This window comes from Ascaphus truei, chromosome 12, assembly GCF_040206685.1.
Source record: "Ascaphus truei isolate aAscTru1 chromosome 12, aAscTru1.hap1, whole genome shotgun sequence".
Taxonomy (NCBI): domain Eukaryota; kingdom Metazoa; phylum Chordata; class Amphibia; order Anura; family Ascaphidae; genus Ascaphus; species Ascaphus truei.
Window position 1 is genome coordinate 2,164,786 of NC_134494.1, and position 26,408 is coordinate 2,191,193.

General features: G+C 43.8%; 2 protein-coding genes across 2 annotated transcripts in view; one reads left to right on the forward strand and one right to left on the reverse strand.

Moving 5' to 3' along the window:
- The window catches only part of LOC142464324 (uncharacterized), a 64,743-nt gene extending 53,182 nt beyond the window's left edge, over positions 1-11,561 (forward strand). Inside the window, 1 exon segment of the mRNA XM_075567818.1 lies at positions 11,185-11,561. Within this exon segment, the coding sequence (XP_075423933.1) occupies positions 11,185-11,224 (40 nt within the window). The 3' untranslated portion in view covers positions 11,225-11,561.
- The window catches only part of LOC142464322 (uncharacterized), a 237,333-nt gene that overhangs the window by 117,748 nt on the left and 93,177 nt on the right, over positions 1-26,408 (reverse strand). The gene's annotated exons all lie outside the window — the stretch shown is intronic.

The following is a 26,408-nucleotide window of genomic DNA, read 5'->3' on the forward strand; positions in this document are numbered from 1 at the left end:
ATATGCGGTGGTATCTTATAGTCTGGCTGTGTATGATACCTTGTTTTGTATGAGTGGGATGGAAGCTGGAGTTGTGGAGGTAACTGCATCTGTCAGTTGGTTTCTTGTATACAGATGTGTGTAGTTTGCCATCTTTCAGTTACATAGTTACATAGTAGATGAGGTTGAAAAAAGACTTCCGTCCATCAAGTTCAACCTATGCTAAATTTAGACAACAGATACTTTATCCTATATCTATACTTATTGATCCAGAGGAAGGCAAACAAAAAACCCCATTAAGGGGAAAAATTAATTCCTTCCTGACTCCAAGAATTGGCAATCGGATTAATCCCTGGATCAACATCCTTCCCATGTATATTTATTTGGTATATCCCTGTATACCTTTCCCATCTAAAAAGATGTCCAACCTTTTTTTGAACAAATCTATTGTATCTGCCATCACAGTCTCCATGGGTAATGAATTCCACATTTTAACTGCCCTTACTGTAAAGAACCCTTTTCTTTGTTGCTGGTGAAATTTCCTTTCCTCCAACCTTAAGGGATGGCCCCGAGTCCTTTGTACTGCCCGTGGGATGAATAGTTGTTTTGAAAGCTCCTTGTATTGTCCCTGAATATATTTGTATATAGTTATCATATCCCCTCTTAGACGCCTCTTTTCTAATGTAAATAAATCTAATTTAGCTAGCCTCTCCTCATAAGTTAGATTGTCCATCCCCTTTATTAATTTGGTGGCTCTTCTCTGCACTCTCTCTAGTTCCATAATGTCTTTTCTTAGGATTGGTGCCCAAAATTGTACTCCATATTCAAGGTGTGGTCTTACTAATGCTTTGTAAAGGGGCATAATTATGTTTACTTCCCTTCCATCCATTGCCCGTTTGATGCAAGATAAGATCTTGTTTGCCTTTGCAGCTACTGCATGACATTGGGCACTATTGCTATGCCTGCTGTCTACAAGCACTCCTAAATCCTTCTCCATCAAGGATTCCCCCAATATATCTCCATTTAATTTGTAAGTCGCCTTTTTATTCTTGTATCCCAAATGCATAACCTTACATTTATCTGTATTAAACCTCATCTGCCATTTACCTGCCCACGTTTCCAGTCTCTCCAAGTCCTTCTGAAGAGAAATTACATCCTGCTCTGATTCTATTACCTTACACAATTTAGTATCATCAGCAAAGATGGAGACTTTGCTCTGGATCCCAACCTCAAGGTCATTAATAAACAAGTTAAAAAGCAGGGGTCCCAGTACCGATCCCTGAAGTACTCCACTCACGACTTTAGCCCAACCTGAAAAAGTTCCATTTATGACAACCCTCTGTTGTCTGTCCTTTAACCAGTTTTCAATCCAGGTGCATATATTATTACTGAGTCCAACTTTCTTTATTTTGTACACCAACCTCTTGTGTGAAACCGTATCAAAAGCCTTTGCAAAATCTAAGTAGACCACATCAACAGCATTACCCTGGTCTAGATTCCTACTTACCTCCTCAAAGAAACAAATAAGGTTAGTTTGGCAAGATCTATACTTCATAAATCCATGCTGACTATTACTAATAATTTTATTTTCCATTAGGTATTCCTGAATATTATCCCGTATTAAACCTTCAAGTAGTTTCCCTACTATTGAAGTCAGGCTTACAGGTCTGTAATTTCCCGGTTGTGATCTAGCTCCCTTTTTAAATATAGGCACCACATCTGCTTTACGCCAATCTTGTGGTACTGAGCCTGTGGAAATGGAGTCCTTGAATATTAAATATAATGGTTTTGCTATTACAGGCATACCCCGGTTTAAGGATACTCACTTTATGTACACTCACGAGTAAGTACATATCGCTCAATAGGCAAACGGCAGCTCACGCATGCGCCGGTCAGCACGTCCTGAACAGCAATACCAGCTCCCTACATGTACCGAAGCTGTGCGCAAGCGGGGAGACTATAGAGCCTGTTACAAATGCGTTATTTACATCAGTTATGCATATATATGACGATTGCAGTACAGTACATGCATGATAAGTGGGAAAAAAGTAGCGCTTCACTTTAAGTACATTTTCGCTTTACATACATGCTCCGGTCCCATTGCGTACGTTAATGCGGGGTATGCCTGTACAATTTTTGATATCTTCTACTGAGTGCTGCTCCTTATTGACGTTCTGCTGGACGGTAATGTACTGTTAACATTTTTATGGGGCTAGCACCAGGTCCTTCGGATTATTGCTATTGGAGTGCTTGCTTTTCTTTTTACACACACACAGACACACTCACACACATAAATAAATATATATAAAACCCCATTAGGGACATTAATGCTTTAAGAGCAAGATACCAAATAATCTTTTTGATTATTAATATATAATTAAAAGGGACCCTCAAACACAATGACCGGAAGCCGGAAACACAGCCCAGCATACATCTCTCCATGCTTCTTTGAGTTGTCTAAAGCTTCTAAAATATCTTCACATTTATGATCCAAGTTTCACATCCACACATGATCACAGGCAGAATACACTGATTGAAAACATTCCTCTTGAGCCACAGTGGAAGGTTCCATTGAAATATTGGCTTGTTTCTTCCAAATATGCTCTATCCCATCTTCACTCTCCTATTGATTTCACTCAAAAGGTTCCTATCCATTGTTATTTGCTGTCCAATATAAACATAGTCTTCACCTTCATCTAGTTTTATTCCATTTATTTCGATCTTTGCAGAGTTGACACATTTCGCGAACATCACTTCTTGGAGAGTTCATTTTCATAAGGCTGCGTCCATAGTGCCCGTGCGCCCGCGAGCGAGCGTGTGGCTTCATGCTTGCCTGTTGCTGGAGTGTTTACATGGCCTGTTGGATTGCGCGACATGGGGCGTGCCGAGGGTGTGCCAGGAGGCGTTCTGACGTCACATGAGCGGTTTGCCCTCATTGACAAAACAGCGCACCTGTGATCCAGCCATCGCGCGGCAAAATCAAATGGATTTGATTCTTCGCACACCACACACCCCTGTACGCTCACACGCGCATTTATGGCCGCGATCATTGCCTTTCGGCATTTTGCTCACGCGGTCGCACTAATCATGGACGCGGCGGCCTAAGAGTCCCAAAGAACACATTTTACTCACTGAAATTTATAAGTACCCTTGATTTGATGGGGGCTTGTGCCCTCTATCAATTAATAGTACCAATATATTTGTAAATAAATAAAATTGTTTCTTTAAGTCCTGAGCCCCCAACACTAAAAATTCCAAATATATTATCAAATGCACACAACTCCTGGACGAAGAGGGGAATCTTTTCCCTCCTAATATTTGGTGTTACTCTCAAAATGTAAAACTCCTGATTATCACAAAGAGCTGAAGGAGTGGCACAGTGAGTAAAGGCTGAAGGAGTGGCTCAGTGAGCAAAGGCTGAAGCAGTGGCACAGTGAGTAAAGGCTGAAGGAGTGGCTCAGTGAGCAAAGGCTGAAGGAGTGGCTCAGTGATTCTGGAGAATACAAATGAAATTGTTCTTGCCGCGTGACGGCCGGGTCACATGTGCGGTTCAGCCAATGAGGGCGAATCACTCGCGTGACTTCATAGTTACGCCTCCCCACCATGCAAAAAGTATGTACAGAAATTGGGCAAGCAACAGGTGCGCGTTACTTCACGTGCTCCATCGCGCATGCGCAAGAACTATTAACATGGCCTAATGCAGCGGTAAGGAGAGACACGCTCCTTCTGATAAGAAATATTGGTTTACTCAAGTAACTCACAAAACCCAAACAAGTTGTCCCCATGAGCAAGTGGAGCTGGTACTGTAGAGGAAAAATTAAAACCCTGCCAGCTCCACTATGAAGGCATTTGATCTTCGCAAGGGCATGGAATTCCTAAGTTACATGACACATGCATAATGTAATAGATAATGCAATGAAATGAATTAAATTCTGCCTCTGTGTATCATTTTACTTTCTCTGCATCAATACAGTACTAAGCTTAACTCCTTGAGAACTCTTGGATGTATGCCATCAGGGCCAGGTGCATTATTAACTTTAATTTTTTCAAGTCGCTTATGAACTTCTTCCTCAGTTAACCAATTGTTCATTAATATGGAGGTTGTGGCTTCCTCCTGCGGCACTACTATTGAACTTGATTCTTCCCTGGTAAACACAGAGGCAAAGAATTTGTTTAATACCTCTGCTTTTTCCTTATCTCCAATAATCTGCCTACCCATCTCACACTGAAAGGGTCCTATATTTTCTTTTCTCATTTTTTTGTTATTAAGGTACTTAAAGAATTTTTTAGGGTTGACCTTACTTTCTATTGCAATCCTTTTTTCATTATCCATTTTTGCTAATTTGATTGCCCTTTTGCAATTTTTGTTACATTCCTTATAATTCTGATACGATGTCTCTATCCCTTCTGACTTAAAGAATCTAAACGCCTCCTCTTCTTGTCCATTTCCTTCCCTACCTGTTTATTTAGCCACATTGGTTTCGACTTATTTCTTTTATACTTATTACCCAAGGGTATGCACTGATAAGTGTGCTTTTCTAACAATGTTTTAAAGACTGACCATTTATCTTCTACATTTTCCCCTGCAAAAACATCATCCCATTCTATTACTACTAGATTAAACCTCAGTTTATTAAAATCTGCCTTTCCAAAGTTGAAGGTCTTTGTTGAACCCAAGTAATCTGTTTTTTGATAATTTATTTCAAATGAGACCATGTTATGATCACTGTTACCCAAATGTTCCAGGACTTGAATATTTGTTATTACTTCTACATTGTTTTATATACCAAATCCAAAACTGCCCCTCTCCTGGTTGGTTCCTCAATAATTTGGGTCATATAATTGTCTTTAAGCACCCCCAAAAACCTGTTCCCTTTTGTTGTAACACTAATCTCATTGCCCCAGTCTGTCTGGATAATTAAAATCCCCCATTATGCAAACATGACCCAGTTTTGATGCCTTCTCCATTTGCAAAAGTATTTTAGCTTCCTCAATGTCACAGAGATTTGGTGGTTTATAGCATATTCCCACAAACATTTTATTTATACTTTTGCCTCCACTGCTAATTTCTATCCACAAAGTCTCTACATTTTCATCATTCCCTTCATAGACATCATTCCTTATTATAGGTTTTAGATCCGGTTTAACATATAAACATACTCCACCTCCCCTTCTATTTGGCCGATCCTTCCGAAAAAGAGAATAACCCTCTAAATTAACTGTCCAGTCATGAGTTTCATCCCACCATGTTTCAGTAATGCCTATGATATCATACTGCTCCCTTGCAGCTATTAATTCAAGCTCCCCCATTTTATCTGTCAGGCTTCTTGCATTAGCAAGCATGCATTTCAGGTTTTTTTCAGCCTGTACTATTATCTTATCTGCTCCTTTCTTTCTGCGCCCACTTTGTTTAGTCTTTAGAAGTTTTCTAGTATTATCTGTATTTACTATGGGTGTCTCACTGCTTGTCAAACTTGCACTTGCCCCCATTCTACCTCCATACCACCTTGTATCCTCATCTATTCCATTTAGTTCATTATCTGTTTCATTCCCCTCCCCCCTCCATCCTAGTTTAAAATCTCCTCCAACCTTTTTAGCATTCTCCCCCCTAGCACAGAAGATCCCTCTTCATTGAGGTGCAATCCGTCCCTAGAATATAGATGGCACCTCTCAATAAAGATGTCCCAGTGCTCTAAAAATCCAAACCCCTCCTTCCTGCACCACTTTCTTAGCCATGCATTAACCTCCCTGATCTCTGACTGTCTCCCTGCGGTAGCACATGGCACTGGTAGTATTTCAGAAAATACTACCTTGGAGGTCCTTGCCTTAAGCTTTTGGCCTAGATCCCTGTAATCATTTTTTAGGACCCTCCATCTTTCTCTAACTTTGTCATTGGTGCCAACGTGTACCAAGACCGCCGGGTCAATCCCAGCCCCCCCCCCCCCCAACAATCTGTCTACCCGATCCGCAATGTGCCGAACCCGAGCACCCGGGAGACAACAAACTGTTCGGTTCATGCGGTCATGGCAACAGATTGCCCTATCTACCTTCCTAATAATGGAGTCCCCTACCACCACAATCTTTCTTTGTATCTGAGCATCCTGAGTCCCCTCTGTGCTGGAGGAACTATTCCCCTGGCTGCTAGAGTAATTAGTCTCCCCCAGCCTTGCCATTTCTGCCCCAACATTCCCAATATCTTCACTCAACATGGCAAATCTATTGGGATGTGTCAGCTCAGAAACGACCTGCCTCTCCCTATTGCCCCTGCTTCCCCTTCCAGCTGTCACCCAGCTACCTACCTGCTCCTCACTAACAGCAACCAAGCTACCTACCTGCTCCTCACTAACAGCGCCACCATCTGCACCACTAGTGGAAGCAAGGGCCTGCTCAGTGAGCTCTAATTCCCTTTCAAGATTGCCAATGTCCCTCAATATTGCAAGTTGCCTCTTAAGATCAGCAATCTCTGATTCTAAAGAGACAACCCGATCACACTTTTCACAGCGGTATGCTCCTTGGAACAGCTGCTCCAAGTGCACATACATGTGGCAAGATGAGCATTGAGTGGCATTTTCAATCCTGCTCAATCTACTGTAGCAACTATGAAGTTTAGAAGTACTAACAGTAAACTGTACTTCAATAACTATACCTTGTTTAACCGCTTCCTTGTTCAAACTGCTTCTGGTTCTAACTGCACACACTTCAAACAACCAGCACTTGAAATCAACCACACATATCAGTCAGTACACGCAAGTGTTACTGTAGTATCTACAAAGTTTACTAGGTTTGCCGAATAATCCATTTTGAGTTTAATTGATGGATGGAATGAGTTCAGGGACTCGTGGAATTGTTTTAGGTTTTCTTCACCCTCTGTCCATATTATAAACAGGTCATCAATGTATCTGTAGTATTTGTAGGGTTTGTGGAGGTATGTAGCTAGGAATCTTTGTTCAAGATTTGCCATGAAAAGATTGGCATATTGCGGTGCCATCTTGGTACCCATTGCAGCCCCATTAGTTGTTGGTACATTTCTTTGTTGAAGCTGAAGTAGTTGTGTGTGAGGATGTATTCTATCAGTTTGGTAATTACATCAGCGCTGTATTTCTGATCCAGGGGAGATGTTGTAAGGAAATGCAGGCATGTGTACATATATATATGTGTATATATATATATATATATATATATATATATATATATATATATATATATATATACACAATACGATACCGCACGTGGACGAATATCAGAGGCAGCACTCCAAATGAATATCAAAAATCATGTATTTGTTCAACAAAACATCATATCCAACGTTTCGGTCCTCAAACGGGACCTTTGTCAAGGTGATCATCACCTCTGATATTCGTCCACGTGCGGTATCGTATTGTCTATTTATTTGTACAGGATTTGCACCCATTCTTTCTATTCAGACGGAGTGCCTATGGTTCTTTATTACCTGCTATACACTGGCGACACACTTTATTCGAGCTCGGCTAGTCCCACGAATTCGGGTATACCCGGGTGTATTGAGGTTTGTGACTGTTTTCTGCCCGAGTGCATTGAGGTATTTTCCAAGCAGGGATTGAAGCATTTTATTCCCGCTGGCTGCAAAACTGCACAGTATATATATATATATAATGCATTACAATTCATGAATTTATGCCATCTGGTAGACACGCGAAGCATTGCAGCCTATTAAATCCTAATCATTATCATTTAACAGATCAGCCGCCCGTCAGCCAGGCATGAACCCAGGCTGGGAAGGCAAACACAACGGGGCTTGTCAGAGGTGAGGAGCGGCGCATTCCAGGTATCTGCCAGGTACATACTGGGTATTTGCTCGAATAAAGTGTGTCGGTGCAGTATATATATATATATATATATATATATATACAGACATACATACGTGTGTGTGTGTGTGTGTGTGTGTGTGTGTGTGTGTGTGTGTGTGTGTGTGTGTGTGTGTGTGTGTGTGTGTATATATATATATACAGTATTGTATGTCTTTATTTATATAGCGCCAAAAGTGTACTCCGCGCTTCACAAAGAATTATATATATATGTGTGTGTGTGTGTGTTTATATGTATATATGTATATATATATAGATATATATATACATATATATATATATATATATATAATCACAGAGCCAGTCAGCACACTGATGTAGAGCATAAAGCAGATGCCTGTCCCATAAAATGATGCAGCATAGTTACCAGTCCACGAACCAATAAAAGAGACAGCATACAGCAAGGAGTAATCCAAAAGTTATGTATTAGAAAACATACTGTTACACGAATGCATTCGTGTAACAGTGTGTTTTCTAATACATTACTTTTGGATTACTCCTTGCTGTATGCTGTCTCTTTTATTGGTTCTTGGACTGGTAACTATGTGATATATATATAGTGTGTGTATATATATATATATATATATATATATATATATATATATATATATATATATATATATACAAAGGCAGATGTCACTCGCAATAAAGGTAGAAAGCCAGTGCTTGTCCCATATAATATTGAATAAAATGTAGATTCCTTACCAGGCAGACCAGGAGTCCAAGACCACGCAGCAAGAACCGAGACAGCACTCAGATTGATATCAAATATAAATGTACTGTATTGAAAAAAAAGGCACATACAACCGACGTTTCGGTCCTGAAACAGGACCTTTCTCAAGGGAGTGCTTACCCTTTTGTGACAAAAACCACCATTATATACCCACATGCAACACCATTAGCAAACAGTGATAGGTTAACAACCTGCCCCTCCTCACTGGATCAGCTGAAAGCAATTATACACAAAACGATCTAAATGACATCATTGCTATGCAATCTAAAAGACCCGGAGTGTCTGTATGGGGGAACCCTTAAAGCAGAAGCCCGTGAGCATGCACAGGTGTGCAATGTCAGGCGCGAGTGTAAATGTATAGACCCATGCGCCGAAATACAGCGTCTAGTATCGTCATAGCGATACCACAGAAGGGGGACCATCGCGCAAATGTATACTAATATGCCAAAGCACGGAGCGCGAGAGAGCGACACCATTGCGCATGCTTACAGGGACGGAATATGTGCGTCTCATGTTGCCATGGCGATATAATACCGGGGCAGTCATTGCGCATGTATGCGCTGACAGTCTAAAACACGGAGCGCAAATGGAAGCCCATTGCGCATGCTTGCAGGTAAAGCATGTAAAAGCCAGAATAATTGGTAGAGTATGAACGCAGCTTAAACGCACAGCCTAAGGATAAACTGAAAACATTAATGAGCATGAGATAATGCATCCTGAGGGGGCACAATACAGTGTGAACACCAAAGTGCTGAATAAAGATAAAAAGCAAGATATAAAAATCATGAGTGTGTAGGCAAGGAAGGTAAAGGAAAAAGGGGGGGGGGGTTGAGAAGCAACATACAGGGGGACATGCTCATTAATGTTTTCAGTTTACCCTTAGGCTGTGCGTTTAAGCTGCGTTCATACTCTACCAATTATTCTGGCTTTTACATGCTTTACCTGCAAGCATGCGCAATGGGCTTCCATTTGCGCTCTGTGTTTTAGACTGTCAGCGCATACATGCGCAATGACTGCCCCGGTATTATATCGCCATGGCAACGTGAGACGCACATATTCCGTCCCTGTAAGCATGCGCAATGGTGTCGCTCTCTCGCGCTCCGTGCTTTGGCATATTAGTATACATATGCGCGATGGTCCCCCTTCTGTGGTATCGCTATGACGATACTAGACGCTGTATTTCGGCGCATGGGTCTATACATTTACACTCGCGCCTGACATTGCACACCTGTGCATGCTCACGGGCTTCTGCTTTAAGGGTTCCCCCATACAGACACTCCGGGTCTTATAGATTGCATAGCAATGATGTCATTTAGATCGTTTTGTGTATAATTGCTTTCAGCTGATCCAGTGAGGAGGGGCAGGTTGTTAACCTATCACTGTTTGCTAATGGTGTTGCATGTGGGTATATAATGGTGGTTTTTGTCACATAAGGGTAAGCACTCCCTTGAGAAAGGTCCTGTTTCAGGACCGAAACGTCGGTTGTATGTGCCTTTTTTTTTTCCAATACATTTATATTTGATATCAATCTGAGTGCTGTCTCGGTTCTTGCTGCGTGGTCTTGGACTCCTGGTCTGCCTGGTAAGGAATCTACATTTTATTTTATATATATATATATATATATATATATATATGCAAATATATATACATATATATATGCAAATATAGCTGTATGCTCATCTGCATGTCTTAGGCAGGTCTGCAACCCCACCTTTCCCCATTATCACCCAGCATACATCACTTCCACTGCAGCATGGGATTCTGGGAAATTACATGCAAATGAGCACACAGTGTCACTTTTTGCCTCAATAACCATTTTTAACATGGTTCCCTATGGGCTTAAGCTTGCTGCATGGTCACAGCTTTGAGCACAGCCAGGGTTAAGGTGCATACCCAGAAAACCACCCACAGACAGCTGTTTCGACCTTGATGGGTCTCATCAGTGTGGGGTTGATTTTACTGGGAATGCAAGAGAGGCTTATGGGATAGGCTAAACCAGGGGGGCGCAAACTTTTTTCCCTGCGCCCCCCTGATGGCTGTCCCCTCGCTCCCGCGTCCCCCCCAACCCCAACTTACCCGCGCTCCGGCGTAATGACGTCACGTTGCCATAGCAACGTGACGTCACATGACCTCGCGGCGTCATTTTGACGCCGCGTTGCCATGGCGCCGCAGGGAGGAAGCCGCCGGAGCCACGGTAAGTTAGGTTTACAGAGGCCCTGCAGCTCCCCCGGCACTTAATTTAAGTGCCTTCGGGAAGCGCGCGGGGCCTCTGTAAACCCCGCGCCCCCCGTCGGCAGTGTCGCGCCCCCCCTGGGGGTCGCGCCCCACAGTTTGCGCACCGCTGGGCTAAACCATAATACTGAGTTAAGTTATGGTGAGTAAAATATATATATATAACAGAAGTGCCAGCTCCATAGCATAATATTGTTATTCAATTTATTGAAGATAAAAGTGTTTAGTCGCCAGGACTTTCACTCACATGATGGATATAAAACACATTCAATTGAGAGAATATCTGTAAATTTGGCGTCACCAGCTGAAGAACGGGTCCGGTATCAGTTGTGCAGGTAATGGATCACCCCCTCAGAGTATGATCACCTATATTGCAGTGCTCCTCTGTACTTCCAGAACCAGCGATAGGCTACCTGGCTCCAAACGACTTGTCTAAGTGTCCCGCAATGTGTGTAAAAGAGAGGTAAGAGCTTCACACAGTGGCGTTTTTCCAGAGAGAAGCAGAGTCAATCACGTGAATGACGTCACAACGGCCCGGCGCGTTTCGTGGTGACTTATTCAGGGGGTGATTGGCTGACATTGTCAATGGGTTTAAATAGTCTCCGTTGCCCAACAACGGATGTCAACAAATAGAGAAGTCAGTTGTAATCAATGCAAACTTACTTTGCTATGTGACAAACAGGTAATTCTAACCGATCTAGACTGATATTCTTCATACAGTACAAAGTTAAAATAACCCACAATATTATAGAGAATAATTTAAGAACATATATACTTGTTATTGTATTGTCTGGATTTCCAACTTATAAATTGTCATCTAGTGCAGAGTTTTACAGTATTTATCTGTAGAGCAGATACAGATCAATATAACTCTGCACTAGATGACAATTTATAAGCTGAAAATACAGACAATACAGACCAACTATATACAGTATGTTCTTAAATGTTAAAATAATAAAATTGCAAAGAAAATTACATAACGCTACACAATTGGTACAGTAAAATAATTGTATAATTGTGTGATCATAGAACATGATGTGCTTTGTAGATGTTCTGCATATATAAAAAAAAAAGCAATACATTTGCAGTTTAAAATTAAGACGTATTGATTAAACAAAACCGGAATGAGTCACTGTATACAGTGGCGACCAACTTTATTCGAAGTTGGCTAGTTCCTCGAATTTCGGAATATCCCGGTGATGTGCGGTTTAGTAACGTTTTCTCCCGGAGTGTATTGCGTTATTTCGCGCCCGTGATTTAAGCATTTTATTGCCGCTGGCTGCAATACTGCAATTCCGTGTAAAAACGCATGGGGGCGTTTGCGAGCTGTTGTCTCTGAAGTCTAATACCTTCGCGCTTCAACCTACAGTACAGTACACAGTCTGTGCGTGTGCGCGCAGTAATAGTAAAATTGCATATTTAATTTTATTTTAAAGTACAGTACTGTACTGTACATGCTCGGACCCTGTTGGGTTAAGTGAGGGGGTTCCTAACATCTGGGGGAAAATGAATTTTAATTCTATGATGAGTACTGTCTTGTTGCCGTATTATTTTGGTGGGGCTGGCTGGGTACTTCTTTAGGGGGCTGACCATTACTGTACATTAAAACTTTTCTTTTTGTTTTTTCTCAGTATACTGTGTAATAAACCCGAATAAATAAAACTATGCATTTATTCTACATGTTCAGTATCGTGTCATTATTTGTCTTCCACAGTATACTGTACAGTGGTATACAGTGCCTAACATCTATGGGCAAAAAGAATTTTGTTCCTATGTGCCCTAGAACAGAAGTTCCCACGCCAATTGCCCGTGAACTTGACCGCGGCCCTAAGTAGTTCCCACGCCAATTGCGCGAATATAATGTAAAATAACCCGTTCTGTGGGTCTGAGCGGGTTGAAATTTACCTGGTCCTCATGCGGGGGACCCTTGCCATAGTGGCAAAATATCAGCCTTGCACGACCCCCGGAACCGGAGGTACCAAAAGACAGTTTAAAAGCACATTACCAAAGTGGCTTTTTTTCTGCCATGCAAGTCAATGGCAGAAACCTGAACTTTAACATCACCCTGACTCCGTTCTGTTGCCACGAGAGGGTCGCAATTTGCCATGCAATCCTGCCGCAACTAGGACTACATGGTGACCGAATCTGAGCCCTCTAGGTCAAACAGAACCGAAGTTGTGGGTTCCAGGTTTCTGCTCATTCTGACTTAGCCGGTTCAAAGCTTTCTCCGCCATTGCGCTCAATGGTAGGACCCTCCTCGCCGGCGTGACCCTTTCTCGCCGCCATTACTGCTCGGACCCTGTTGGGGTCAAGTGAGGGGGTTCCTAACATCTAGGGGCAAAATGAATTTTATTTCTAGGCGCCCTAGAACAGAAGTTCCCACGCCAATTGACCTAGTTCCCACGCCAATTGCCGTAGTTCCTACGCCAATTGCGCGACCAGCCAGTTAAAAAACAGTGCAGCAAGCCTCTACAGTACATTTGTTACACTGGCAAAGGAGCAAATGGAAACAATGTGAGGCAATTCAACATGGTCTTTTATTGGTGGAGTCAGTATAAAAACATTTATTTACAAATACTGTACAATGTTGAAACATTTAAAGTGCACAGCAATTCTAGCCATCCATACACAATAATACATTCTGCAGCCTTTATTAAATTCTTCTGCCTGCCACAAAACATTTTTGGTGCATGGGGCACAGGGAGTTAAAGTGAATTGCTTTTTATGTACTGTATTTGGGGGTTGTCTTTGGGGGTTTATTCATCAAATTATTATGATGAACTGCCTTTTGAAATTACACTGCTGTTAACTACAGTACAGTATTTCAGCCACACACCTCCAGAGTTTTTAATCCCTCCCTAGCCAAGCGTCAATCGGCTGAGTCACCCTAGCCTACAGTACCATCCCCCTCTCTCCACTGGGTCGTTGATCTGCTGCATATTGCCATTGTGTTCTTAATCCGCACATAGCCGATCTACAAACACTCAGCACGCCTGCTTCTAATCACACCATCCCCCTCCCCCTACCCTTAGAGGCCTATTGTTTGAACGGTAATGCTTTGGAAAATCAACATGGTCTTTTATTGGTGGAGTCAGTACAAAAACATTTATTTACAAATACTGTACAATGTTGAAACATTTAAAGTGCACAACAATTCTAACCATCCATACACAATAATACATTTTTTTATGTATTAAATTAAATTACATTTTTTTTATGTATTAAATTATTAAATTCTTCTGCCTGCCACAAAACATTTTTGGTGCATGGGGCACAGGGAGTTAAAGTGACTTGCTTTTTATGTACTGTATTTGGGGGTTGTCTTTGGGGGTTTATTCATCAAATTATTATGATGAACTGCCTTTTGAAATTACACAGCTGTTAACTATTTCAGCCACACACCTCCAGAGTTTTTAATCCCTCCCTAACCAAGCATATTGCCATTGTGTTCTTAATCCGCCCATAGCCGAGCTACAAACACAGTACTCGTGCGTCTAATCCAGGGCTGCACAACACGCGGGCCGCATGCGGCCCGCCTGGCCTCTCTGGCGGCCGGGCGCCAGTTATTTAATTAATGAAAGAAATTAAAAAAAATAAAAAAAAATTTAAGTTTAAAAAAATGGCGGCGATTCATCCCCAACCCCTCCTCCTTCGCCTCCCCCCGCCTCCTTCGCCTCCCCCCCACCCTCCCCCCGCCCCCGGGTTTTGAAATGCGCGCGCGGGGGCAGAAGCAGCATGAGGAGGATGCAGGATGCCGGGGACTGGAGGTCAGAGCATGCTGGGGGCGGGGCTTAGTGCCGGGGAGAGGATGTGCTGAAAAGGTGTGTGTGTGTGTGTGTGTGTGTGTGTGTGTGTGTGTGTGTGTGTGTGTGTGTGTGTGTGTGTGTGTGTGTGTGTGTGTAACAGGCTGGGTGTGTGTGTGTGTGTAACGGGCTGGGTGGGGGGGGGTGAAAAACGGGCTGGTGCAGAGGTGGGGGGGTGTGAAAAACGGGCTGGTGCAGAGGTGGGGGGGTGTGAAAAACGGGCTGGTGCAGAGGTGGGGGGGGTGTGAAAAACGGGCTGGTGCAGAGGTGGGGGGGGTGTGAAAAACGGGCTGGTGCAGAGGTGGGGGTGTGTGAAAAACGGGCTGGTGCAGAGGTGGGGGGGTGTGAAAAACGGGCTGGTACAGAGGTGGGGTGGGGGTGTGAAAAACGGGCTGGTACAGAGGTGGGGGGGGTGCTGACATGTGAGGGGGGGTGCTGACGTGAGGGGGGTGGGCTGCTGACATGTGAGGGGGGGTGGGCTGCTGACATGTGAGGGGGGGCTGGGCTGCTGACATGTGAGGGGGGGGGTGGGCTGCTGACATGTGAGGGGGGGGGTGGGCTGCTGACATGTGAGGGAGGGGGGGGCTGCTGGCATGTGAGGGGTGGGTGGGCTGCTGGCATGTGAGGGGTGGGTGGGCTGCTGACATGTGAGGGGGGGCTGCTGACATGTGAGGTGCAGGGGGGGGGAAGTGATGTGAGGTGCAGGGGGGGTATGATGTGAGTTGCAGGGGGGGAGAGAGTGTCATATTGAGGAGAGGGGGAAAGAGTGTCATATTGAGGAGAGGGGGAAAGAGTGTCATATTGAGAGGAGGGGGAGAGAGTGTCATTTAGGGGAGGGGGAGAGTGCCATATTGAAGAGAGGGAGAGAGAGAGTCATATTGAGGAGAGAGAGTCATATTGAGGGGAGGGGGAGAGAGTGTTATATTGAGGGGAGGGGGAGTGTGTCATATTGAGGGGAGGGACAGTGTGTCATATTGAGGAGGGGGAGAGAGTGTCATATTGAGGGGAGGGGGAGAGCGTGTCATTTAGGGGAGGGGGGATTGTGTCATATTGAGGGGAGGGAGAGAGTGTTATATTGAGGGGAGGGAGAGAGAGTGTCATATTGAGGGGTGGGGGAGAGTGTGTCATATTGAGGGGAGGGGAAGAGTGTCATATTGAGGGGAGGGGAAGAGTGTCATATTGAGGGGAGGGGAAGAGTGTCATATTGAGGGGAGGGGAAGAGTGTCATATTGAGGGGAGGGGAAGAGTGTCATATTGAGGGGAGGGGAAGAGTGTCATATTGAGGGGAGGGGAAGCATGTCATATTGAGGGGAGGGGGAGAGTGTCATATTGAGGGGAGGGGGAGAGAGTCATATTGAGAGGAGGGGGAGAGGGTGTGATTTAGGGGAGGGGGAGAGTGTGTCATATTGAGGGGAGGGGGAGAGTGTGTCATATTGAGGGGAGGGGGAGAGTGTCATATTGAGGGGAGGGGGGGAGAGTGTCATATTGATGGGAGGGGGGGAGAGTGTCATATTGAGGGGAGGGGGAGAGTGTCATATTGAGGGGAGGGGGAGAGAGTGTCATATTGAGGGGAGGGGGAGAGAGTGTCATATTGAGGGGAGGGGGAGAGAGTGCCATATTGAGGGGAGGGGAAGAGTGTTATATTGAGGGGAGGGGCAGAGTGTGTCATATTGAGGGGAGGGGGCGAGTGTGTCATATTGAGGGGAGGGGGAGAGTGTCATTGAGAGGAGGGGGAGAGGGTGTGATTTAGGGGAGGGGGAGAGAGTGTTATATTGAGGGAAGAGAGACATGGGGGGGATGCTGACATGGGATGCTTACTTGGGGGGGGGGGCTGCTGACATGGAATGGGCTGGGGGGATGTGGAGGGGGTATTATGTTTTTGATGTGGAGGGGGGTATTGTGTGGGTGAGGGGGAGAGATGGGTGTATGAGAGATAGATGGGGAGTATCATAAAGGTTGATAGTGAGGGGTTCTGGGGGAGATGAGGATGATGATGATGGAGAGGTGCTGGAGGAGAGATGATGATGATGATGATGATGATGATGATTTAACCCGTGCGGCCCAAATTTTTTTTCCTTGGAGCAGTTCGGCCCTTCTCACTTTACGAGTTGGGCTGGCCTGGTCTAATCAAACCATCCCCCTCCCCCGACCCTTAGAGGCCTGTTGTTTGAACGGTAATGCTTTGGAAAAACCCCTGTCGAATTTGAAATGTAAATCTGATGTGCACAGCACTGTGAGAATTGAGAGTACACTGAGACAGTATTTCATCAGGGTGTGAAAATATTTGTCAGTCACTATGGTTTACAGTCACATGTTTTTAATACAATACAGTACATTCTTTAATATCTTTAAAATAAAAATATATAAATCCTGTATATACTGTAAGTCCATAGTGGCAAAATATCAGCCTTCCAAGACCCCCGAAACCGGAGGTACAAAAAGACAGTTTAAAAGCACATTACCAAAGTGGCTTTTTTTCTGCCATGCAAGTCAATGGCAGAAACCTAAACTTTAACATCACCCTGACTCCGTTCTGTTGCCACGAGAGGGTCGCAATTTGCCATGCAATCCTGCCGCAACTAGGACTACATGGTGACCGAATCTGAGCCCTCTAGGTCGAACAGAACCGAAGTTGTGGGTTCCAGGTTTCTGCTCATTGTGACTTAGCCGGTTCAAAGCTTTCTCCGCCATTGCGCTCAATGGTAGTACCCTCCTCGCCGGCGTGACCCTTTCTCGCCGCCATTACTGCTCGGACCCTGTTGGGGTCAAGTGAGGGGGTTCCTAACATCTAGGGGCAAAATGAATTTTATTTCTAGGCGCCCTAGAACAGAAGTTCCCACGCCAATTGACCTAGTTCCCACGCCAATTGCCGTAGTTCCTACGCCAATTCCAGCCACTTAAAAAACAGTGCAGCAAGCCTCTACAGTACATTTGTTACACTGGCAAAGGAGCAAATGGAAACAATGTGAGGCAATTCAACATGGTCTTTTATTGGTGGAGTCAGTATAAAAACATTTATTTACAAATACTGTACAATGTTGAAACATTTAAAGTGCACAGCAATTCTAGCCATCCATACACAATAATACATTCTGCAGCCTTTATTAAATTCTTCTGCCTGCCACAAAACATTTGTGGTGCATGGGGCAAAGGGAGTTAAAGTGACATTTTAAGTAACATCTCCTTTATTAAAGAAACCCAGTACTGTATACAGTACAGTACAGTGGGATGGTGCGCAACACTGTCAGTCAGACCTGCACCAGTTCAGTCCTAGAGGGCAGCAAACAGGGCAGGTTTTCAGGGCAACGTTGAAAACCGTGCCTGTTTGCGGCCCTCAGGGATTGGAGTTGTGCATGTCCTGTGAAAAAAACCACACATCAACATCTCCTTTGTTTAAGTACAGCAGGTACTGAAGGGCAAAACATGTACAGTACAATACAGTTCAGCACAACAGTATGGTCTCACTGACAGTCCTCCACATTGTCCATACATGGCCGATTCCTTGCATGGCGCAAAACGCCATTAATGCAGTCTCTAACGCCTTTCATTACAGGATCTGTAACTGGATAAAAGTGCCGCATTTCTTCCACAATGTTTTTCCTTAAATTGGCAGGAAGGGCCTTTTTAACGCGATTTCCTTCATAGTTCACTTTGAACACCCACTTGCAGTACAACGTGTAGGGAACATGGTGCTTAAAAATGATCAAGGCATACTTGTGGGGTACACCAGCACTCATCACCCTATACTTCTCCCTGAGCCCCGATGGCAGATCGCACAGGGTGATGTCGGGCACTGTTTCGATGCGAGCCGGTGTAGGTCTTTTGGGAACGGGTGTGCTTGAGGCGACGGGCGATGGTAGGATGTCTGGGAGGAAGCTTTCCTCCGGTCGTGGTCGCTGTGTTGTCTCCTGGCGTGGTCTTGACGGGGTTGTCATGTCCTCCTCAACAGCATACATGTACACTACATCTTCTGGTGGAGGGGGTGCACTTGGTGAAGGAAGGGGGTCGAAGGTCCCATTCATCACATCCATGTCACCCTCCTGCTCCGGCGTCGGGGAAACAGGGGCATTAGCACCGAGCAAATAATGTATGCCCGCAATGTTAGCCTCTATCTTCTCCATCCGTTGATCCATCCGTTGCTCCATTTGTAGCATCCGTTGGTCCACATTTAACATGGTCTCCAGAAGCAGATCTATCTTTGCCAGCACAATAGAATTCCCGGGGAGATCCACACTTATCCCATTCAGCATCCGGTCCAACGAGCTGCTTCTTGTGCATGGCGTCTGGACATCTTGGGGGATGGGTGCAATGGAAGATGAGATGGGGGTTCCATGGAGAGAAGCGGCATCGAAGGAGAGTGGAGGAGGTGACCTGTGGATACCCGGTAGAGGAGAAGCGGCAGCGTCGTCGAAGAGGGATGGAGAAGGTGACCTTTGGATTTCCGGGCGATAAGCAGAGTCGTCTAAGCGCAAAGGAGAAAGTGACCTGTCGTCAGATGGAACCGGAGAAGATGGGGGTGGAGAAGCCGGGATGAAGATTTCCGGGACAGCTACAGCAGAGTCGTCGAAGCATATGGGAGGAAGTGGTCTGCGGATTCGATGGGTTGGCTGCCATTTGTTTTGTGTCGAGAGTACATCACCGTATATCTTCTTCACATAATAAGGCTTACGTCTAAGAAAACCCTTAACCTTTGGGGTCAGCAGAAGGTTTTCTTTATTGGCCTTAGCCTGTCGCTTTGCCCTTGGCTTGGAAATGGCTCCTGCCTTTCGCTTTTTCAGCATGACAGGCACGGCAGAGGTGAGAGGGTTCTTGCATCCATAGAACCGGGGATGCTCCATGGAAGCAGGTGGCACAATGCAGTACAGTATCTGGACAAGGGCAAGTTCAGATAAAGATCCTGGAGTGGTGGCCTATGCAACGTGTGTGACCTTTTATGCATGGCGGCCAGGTACAGGTGTTGAAAGTGGGCGTGTGAGTCATTACCGTATAAATACACCATCCATTTTGTGGATTCACTGCACATAGAATACACATCGACTAAACATCGAATATACATTCTTGTGTTTGTATTTCTTTCTACTCGCAGCAATGCCTGTTAAAAAGATTTCAAAGGATCTCAGCATGCGAATTAAGGAGATGTACAGGAGAGGACACCGAATTGCTGCTATCCAATGCTGGTTAGCTACTTCTGGCCTCGTTGTGCCATTAAACACCTTGAGCTATCATGCACACGGACAAAACAGAGACCAGAAAAAGGCACCAAGGGTAACAAAAGCGTAAGTATATTTATAAAAGTTAACAACAAAAAAATATAGAAAACTGTACTGTACATCTACAGTACAGTTCTGTATCTACTGTAATACTGTTGTTATTTCTGTTGATTTATATTACAACATACAGTAGTTTGTCTATTTATATTTATAGTACAGCAGTATACATTTTTTGTATATTTCAATTAATCTTACAACGGTATATACTGTATAGGATGTACTGTATATTTATATTTATATTACAACAGTATATTTATTTTGTATATTAATATTTATAGTACAACAGTATATATATTTTGTCTATTTATATTTATAGTACAGCAGTATACATTTTTTGTATATATTTCAATTTATCTTACAACGGTATATACACCAGTAGGATGTATATTTATATTACAACAGTATATTTATTGTGTATATTTATATTTATAGTACAGCAGTCTATATTTTTTGTATATTTCAATTTATTTAATATTACAACATTATATTTACAGTATATACATTTTATATTGCTGCATATTAATAAAACAATATATTTTCTTTACATTGTAGGGAGACAACTCTTCTGGTGGACAAAATAAGTGAGGAGAATGATGAGAGGAGTGCATTAAGGGTTAAAAACACTCTGCAGGAAAAGCACAATCTGACTGTATCCGAGACCAGCATAAAGAAGATGAGACGCAGCATTGGATGGAATTATGGACGTGTGAGGTTAGTACTGGACAGTACAGGAGGTAAAAGTGTTGTTTAGCACTGTGTACTGCACTGTGCCGCTAAAAAATTTTTTTATTCCTTGTCATTACAGAGTGTACCCCATGATACGGGACGCAAACAAAATCAAAAGAGTGCTCCAGGCCCAGGCATGGATCGACAGCGGGGAGACTTTCCAGGATTGCATCTTCACTGATGAGTCTACTGTGTCGCTGGAGAGATTTGCACGATTTGCGTTCCACAAAAAAGGCCGCTTATCTTTGAAGCCGCGGCCAAAACACCCTGTGAAGCTGCATGTGTGGGGTGCCATTTCTAGGCGTGGACCGGGATGCATTGTCATCTTTGAAGGTAAAATTTATCAAATATAATGTCGCCTAATGCACTGTACTTGACTAGTGTTGCCTTACCGTATGCACTGTACTGTACTATTGTGCAGTTTTCTGAGCACTTTTCTTTTCTTGCTATAGGAATCATGAATAAAGCTTTCTTCCAAGACAACATTGTGCCTGAGATAGTGCAATACATCACACGCGACTTCCCCAATGGTCACCGCTTCTACCAGGACAACGATCCCAAGCACACTGCGTCAACGGCGCATATCCTTGAGCGCGGCATCAACTGGGTGAAGACGCCAGCGGAGTAAGTGCAGTAGACCATGTCCCATTTTTGTTCCCCACTGTTTTTAGCTCTTAAACCAATTGTCCTTTCTTTCCAATGACAGGTCGCCAGACTTCAATCCGATCGAAATGGTCTGGCATCAGCTGAAGGACCATATCCGGAAAGTGGCGAAACCCTCCAAAAAGGACAAGTTGTTGAAAGGCATACTGAGTTTTTGGAACGATGTACTCACCGTGGAACGCTGCAATAAATATATAGACCATATTGCCACTGTGTTGCCCATTGTCATCACGCGTAATGGGCAAGCATCAGGAAAGTAGTACTGTGCTGTAGTATTGTAAGTACAGTATATTACAGGTAAGTATGGCACAGATTTTTTCTTTCCAGATAGTAAGAGTATACAGTAGTTAGTTTTTTCTTTACAGAGAGAGCAGCACCAGCCATCAGGTTACAGTACATAGAATTTAACAGTAGTCAGAGTATACAGTAGTTCCAGTACAGTATACAGTACACTAGTTTGACAGTACTACAGTAACTGCCCACTAACTGCCCCATTTTTTTTCTTTCCAGAGAAAGCTGCACCAGCCACCTACAGTAGTTCTGCCATAATACAGTACAGTAACTGCACTCATTTTTGGTTTTCTTGTCGTTCCAGGAAAAACGGTGGCCTAGGGGGATGGAGGTGTTGTGTTCAGTCAAATCTGCTTGTACAGTCAAATGTACAGTATATAAACAGCAGCAATGATGTACACAAAACCTCTCCTCTCTCAATGAACTACAGTAATGTACTGCAGACAGAATGAGGAAAAGATAAAGACTAAAGAAAAAATAATTTTACTATACAGTATATACAGTACAGTATATTATACAGTACTGTATATTACAGTACTGTACTGTATATACTGTAGTATTAAATAATATTCTTATAAATGTGCATTACTCATGTTTCCTCATGTTTTACAAAAGGTTTTCCAAATGGTTATCCAATTTCAAGCTGCCAAAATAACTTAATAAAGACTGCATTACTGTATGTATTATTCCTGATTATTTTTATATTTGTATTTTTTGATTCCTGATGAAATAAAATAAATATTTATTCACTTTCCTGCGAATCATAATCATTGACAGCCACCCCTACAGTGCACCAATGAATTATTTTATTTATTTATTTATAAAATATTTTACCAGGATTTATATATTTTTATTTTAAAGATATTAAAGAATGTACTGTATTGTATTAAAAACATGTGACTGTAAACCATAGTGACTGACAAATATTTTCACACCCTGATGAAATACTGTCTCAGTGTACTCTCAATTCTCACAGTGCTGTGCACATCAGATTTACATTTCAAATTCGACAGGGGTTTTTCCAAAGCATTACCGTTCAAACAACAGGCCTCTAAGGGTTGGGGGAGGGGGATGGTGTGATTAGACGCAGGCGTACTGTGTTTGTAGCTCGGCTATGGGCAGATTAAGAACACAATGGCAATATGCTTGGCTAGGGAGGGATTAAAAACTCTGGAGGTGTGGCTGAAATACTGTACTGTAGTTAACAGCAGTGTAATTTCAAAAGTCAGTTCATCATAATAATTTGATGAATAAACCCCCAAAGACAACCCCCAAATACAGTACATAAAAAGCAATTCACTTTAACTCCCTGTGCCCCATGCACCAAAAATGTTTTGTGGCAGGCAGAAGAATTTAATAAAGGCTGCAGAATGTATTATTGTGTATGGATGGCTAGAATTGCTGTGCACTTTAAATGTTTCAACATTGTACAGTATTTGTAAATAAATGTTTTTATACTGACTCCACCAATAAAAGACCATGTTGAATTGCCTCACATTGTTTCCATTTGCTCCTTTGCCAGTGTAACAAATGTACTGTAGAGGCTTGCTGCACTGTTTTTTAACTGGCTGGTCGTGCAATTGGCGTAGGAACTACGGCAATTGGCGTGGGAACTAGGTCAATTGGCGTGGGAACTTCTGTTCTAGGGCGCCTAGAAATAAAATTCATTTTGCCCCTAGATGTTAGGAACCCCCTCACTTGACCCCAACAGGGTCCGAGCAGTAATGGCGGCGAGAAAGGGTCACGCCGGCGAGGAGGGTCCTACCATTGAGCGCAATGGCGGAGAAAGCTTTGAACCGGCTAATTCAGAATGAGCAGAAACCTGGAACCCACAACTTCGGTTCATCGGGTGATGTTAAAGTTCAGGTTTCTGCCATTGACTTGCATGGCAGAAAAAAAGCCACTTTGGTAATGTGCCTTTAAACTGTCTTTTGGTACCTCCGGTTCCGGGGGTCGTGCAAGGCTGATATTTTGCCACTATGGCAAGGGTCCCCCCGCATGACGACCAGGTAAATTTCAACCCGCTCAGACCCACAGAACGGGTTATTTTACATTATATTCGCGCAATTGGCGTGGGAACTACTTAGGGCCGCGGTCAAGTTCACGGGCAATTGGCGTGGGAACTTCTGTTCTAGGGCACCTAGGAACAAAATTATTTTTGCCCATAGATGTTAGGCACTGTATACCACTGTACAGTATACTGTGGAAGACAAATAATGACACGATACTGAACATGTAGAATAAATGCATAGTTTTATTTATTCGGGTTTATTACACAGTATACTGTACGGCCGGAAAACATCAGCATAAAGTAAAATATTACCCATCGAAATCCCCCCATTATCCATTTTCTTTTCTGAGAAAAAACAAAAAGAAAAGTTTTAATGTACAGTACAGTAATGGTCAGCCCCCTAAAGAAGTACCCAGCCAGCCCCACCAAAATAATACGGCAACAAGACAGTACTCACCATTGAATTTCCCATTCAGCTTGCGCCGGCGCCGGTCCACTGCCAGTCCAGCTTTCTTCATCATCCACGTCGATAGTTGGCAGCGGGACTAGTCCACCTGTAGTCAGCAGGTGAGGCTGAAAATCGCTTAGGTACATGCAAGCTTCATCAAAACTGCTTGCCAAATCCAGCTCAGCCTCAGGCTCAGGGTTGTCACTGACAGTGGGACCGTCATTGGAAGCCGGTGCTGGTGCTGGTGCATTGCTTGGCAGCGACTGTCGCTTCTTAGTTGGTTTTAACACGACCCTTTGCCTTTTGCCGCCTCCATGATCATAGATACGGGAAAAATCCGGTGACACACACCAATACCCTCCAACGAATTGGGGCTCAATACGGTGAAAACAGGGGTCACTACATAACCTTTTCCTTATTGCACGCTTCCACGTATGAGGAGTTGGCGAAAATTTGTAAAAGTCATAGTTTTCGATAAAATACTGATAAATTTGAGCAACTGTTGCCGTCTTATCATCTGTTGCATTAATCGCGGCCCATATCAAATACGCGTAACTTCTGCCAGGTTTTTGGAAAGCAGGCTGCACTTGAACACTCATGGCGGGTGGGTCTCTGGAGAATAGTGTAACACAAACTGAAACTGGTCTTTGTCTTTCTTTAATATGAAAAGCCTAAATTGATACATTTTTGCAACCTCTTCCTTCAGTCTCAAGGCCAAGGCCAAGTTACAATAGCACACTGTGGTACGGTATCTTTTTTAAATGAAACACCTGCAAGCCGACACATTACTGATTCGGCGCATTACAATTCATGAATTTATGCCATCTGGCGGACACGCGGAGCATTGCAGCCTATTAAAATCCGAACCATTATCAATAAACACATCAACTGCGCGTCAGCCGGGCATGACCCTGGCTGGGAGCCCGGCATGCTCCGGGTGAACAGCGTGGCATTCCAGGAACATGCCAGATACAAGCCAGTGATTACTTCGAATAAAAGCTGCCGGAGCAGTATGTTGAAAATAGAGCATATTGATAACCCTGGGTGCAATCACATCATTTATACTCACTAAGAGGACGAATTGTTAGAATGATTGACAACTGGTGTGTGTGTGTGTTCATATTTTTATATGCTGGAGGGTTTTAGTCACCTTTTCACCCACCATAACAAATAATGTGTGGTGAAGACCTACTCATGTCTCAAATTGCAACCAACCTCACACTGATGAGACCCACAAGGTCGAAACTGTCTGTCTGTGAGTGGGTTTATTGGCTTTGCATCTCATCCCAGGCTATGTTTAAAAGCTGTGTTTAAAGCAGCATGCATTGGCTTAAGGGTTTTCCATGTAATGTGGGCTTGAGACAAATGGTGGCACTGTGTGCTCATTTGCATGTAATTTCCCTGAATCCCTTGTGCAGTGGACACATATATATATATATATACACTATCACGGCCCCTTTTATTCTCCAACATCTCCGATTTTGTTTGGGTATTTTTTCTGAATGCCACGCACTTCACCGCGTTCATGCCGCATTCATGCCGAGACAGCGCTAATACAATGCACTAGGATAAAGACGGCCGCGGCTTAAAATACCGGAACATACCGCATCAAATACTGCATCTGCCCACGGTTTTCAGAGTTGCGCCGATACGGCTGCACGAGGATAAAGGCGGTGGCCACTGTATACACACACACATATATATATATTGTGACAAACGGCTTACTCTGGGGCTCCGCCGTCTGTCCAGGACTGTAAGAACACGGTCTTTTAGGGTAGGTTAAATGACGAGGCGTAACGTGCTGTTCCTTTAAACAGGCAACTGCCTGGTTTATTCAGTCCCAGGCACTGAGACTGCCACACGGCATACAAAAGAAACGCAAGCCTGCTCACCTGAGCAATAACTTAACTAAGGTTTTCCCTGACTGGGGTTGGAGTGGCTTATCCACTTTGTAGAGGGAGAGGGGGGGTGGCCCGGTATTAAAGGGGTTGCACCCCATATGGCCACCCCCGGACCTCACCAGGGAGGCAAGGGGTTAACTGGACTACGGTCCAGGAATGTGGCTTACACCTTGTCATGTCAGGAAAATGTATGTTCCCCTGTTCCCATGTTTCATTATAATGTCAGTGTCTGCACCACACACACACCGGAGAATTTTGTGTTAAAGTATGAAACGGTTTAAGTGGTATTTGTGTATCTCCGGTTCTGAAGGTCGCAGCAGGCTGAGACTTGGATCATATGATGTCCCAGTTCCGACATTAAGATCTGGAAAGTTTGGACCCGCTGGACATAACGGAACCGGATATTTTAATATGTCTGTGTTTTAACTTTAATATTGTATTCCAAGGCGGGGATAAAAACCCGCGCAGATTCCTTCACACAAAGGAATGCAAATGGTCAGGGGGGCG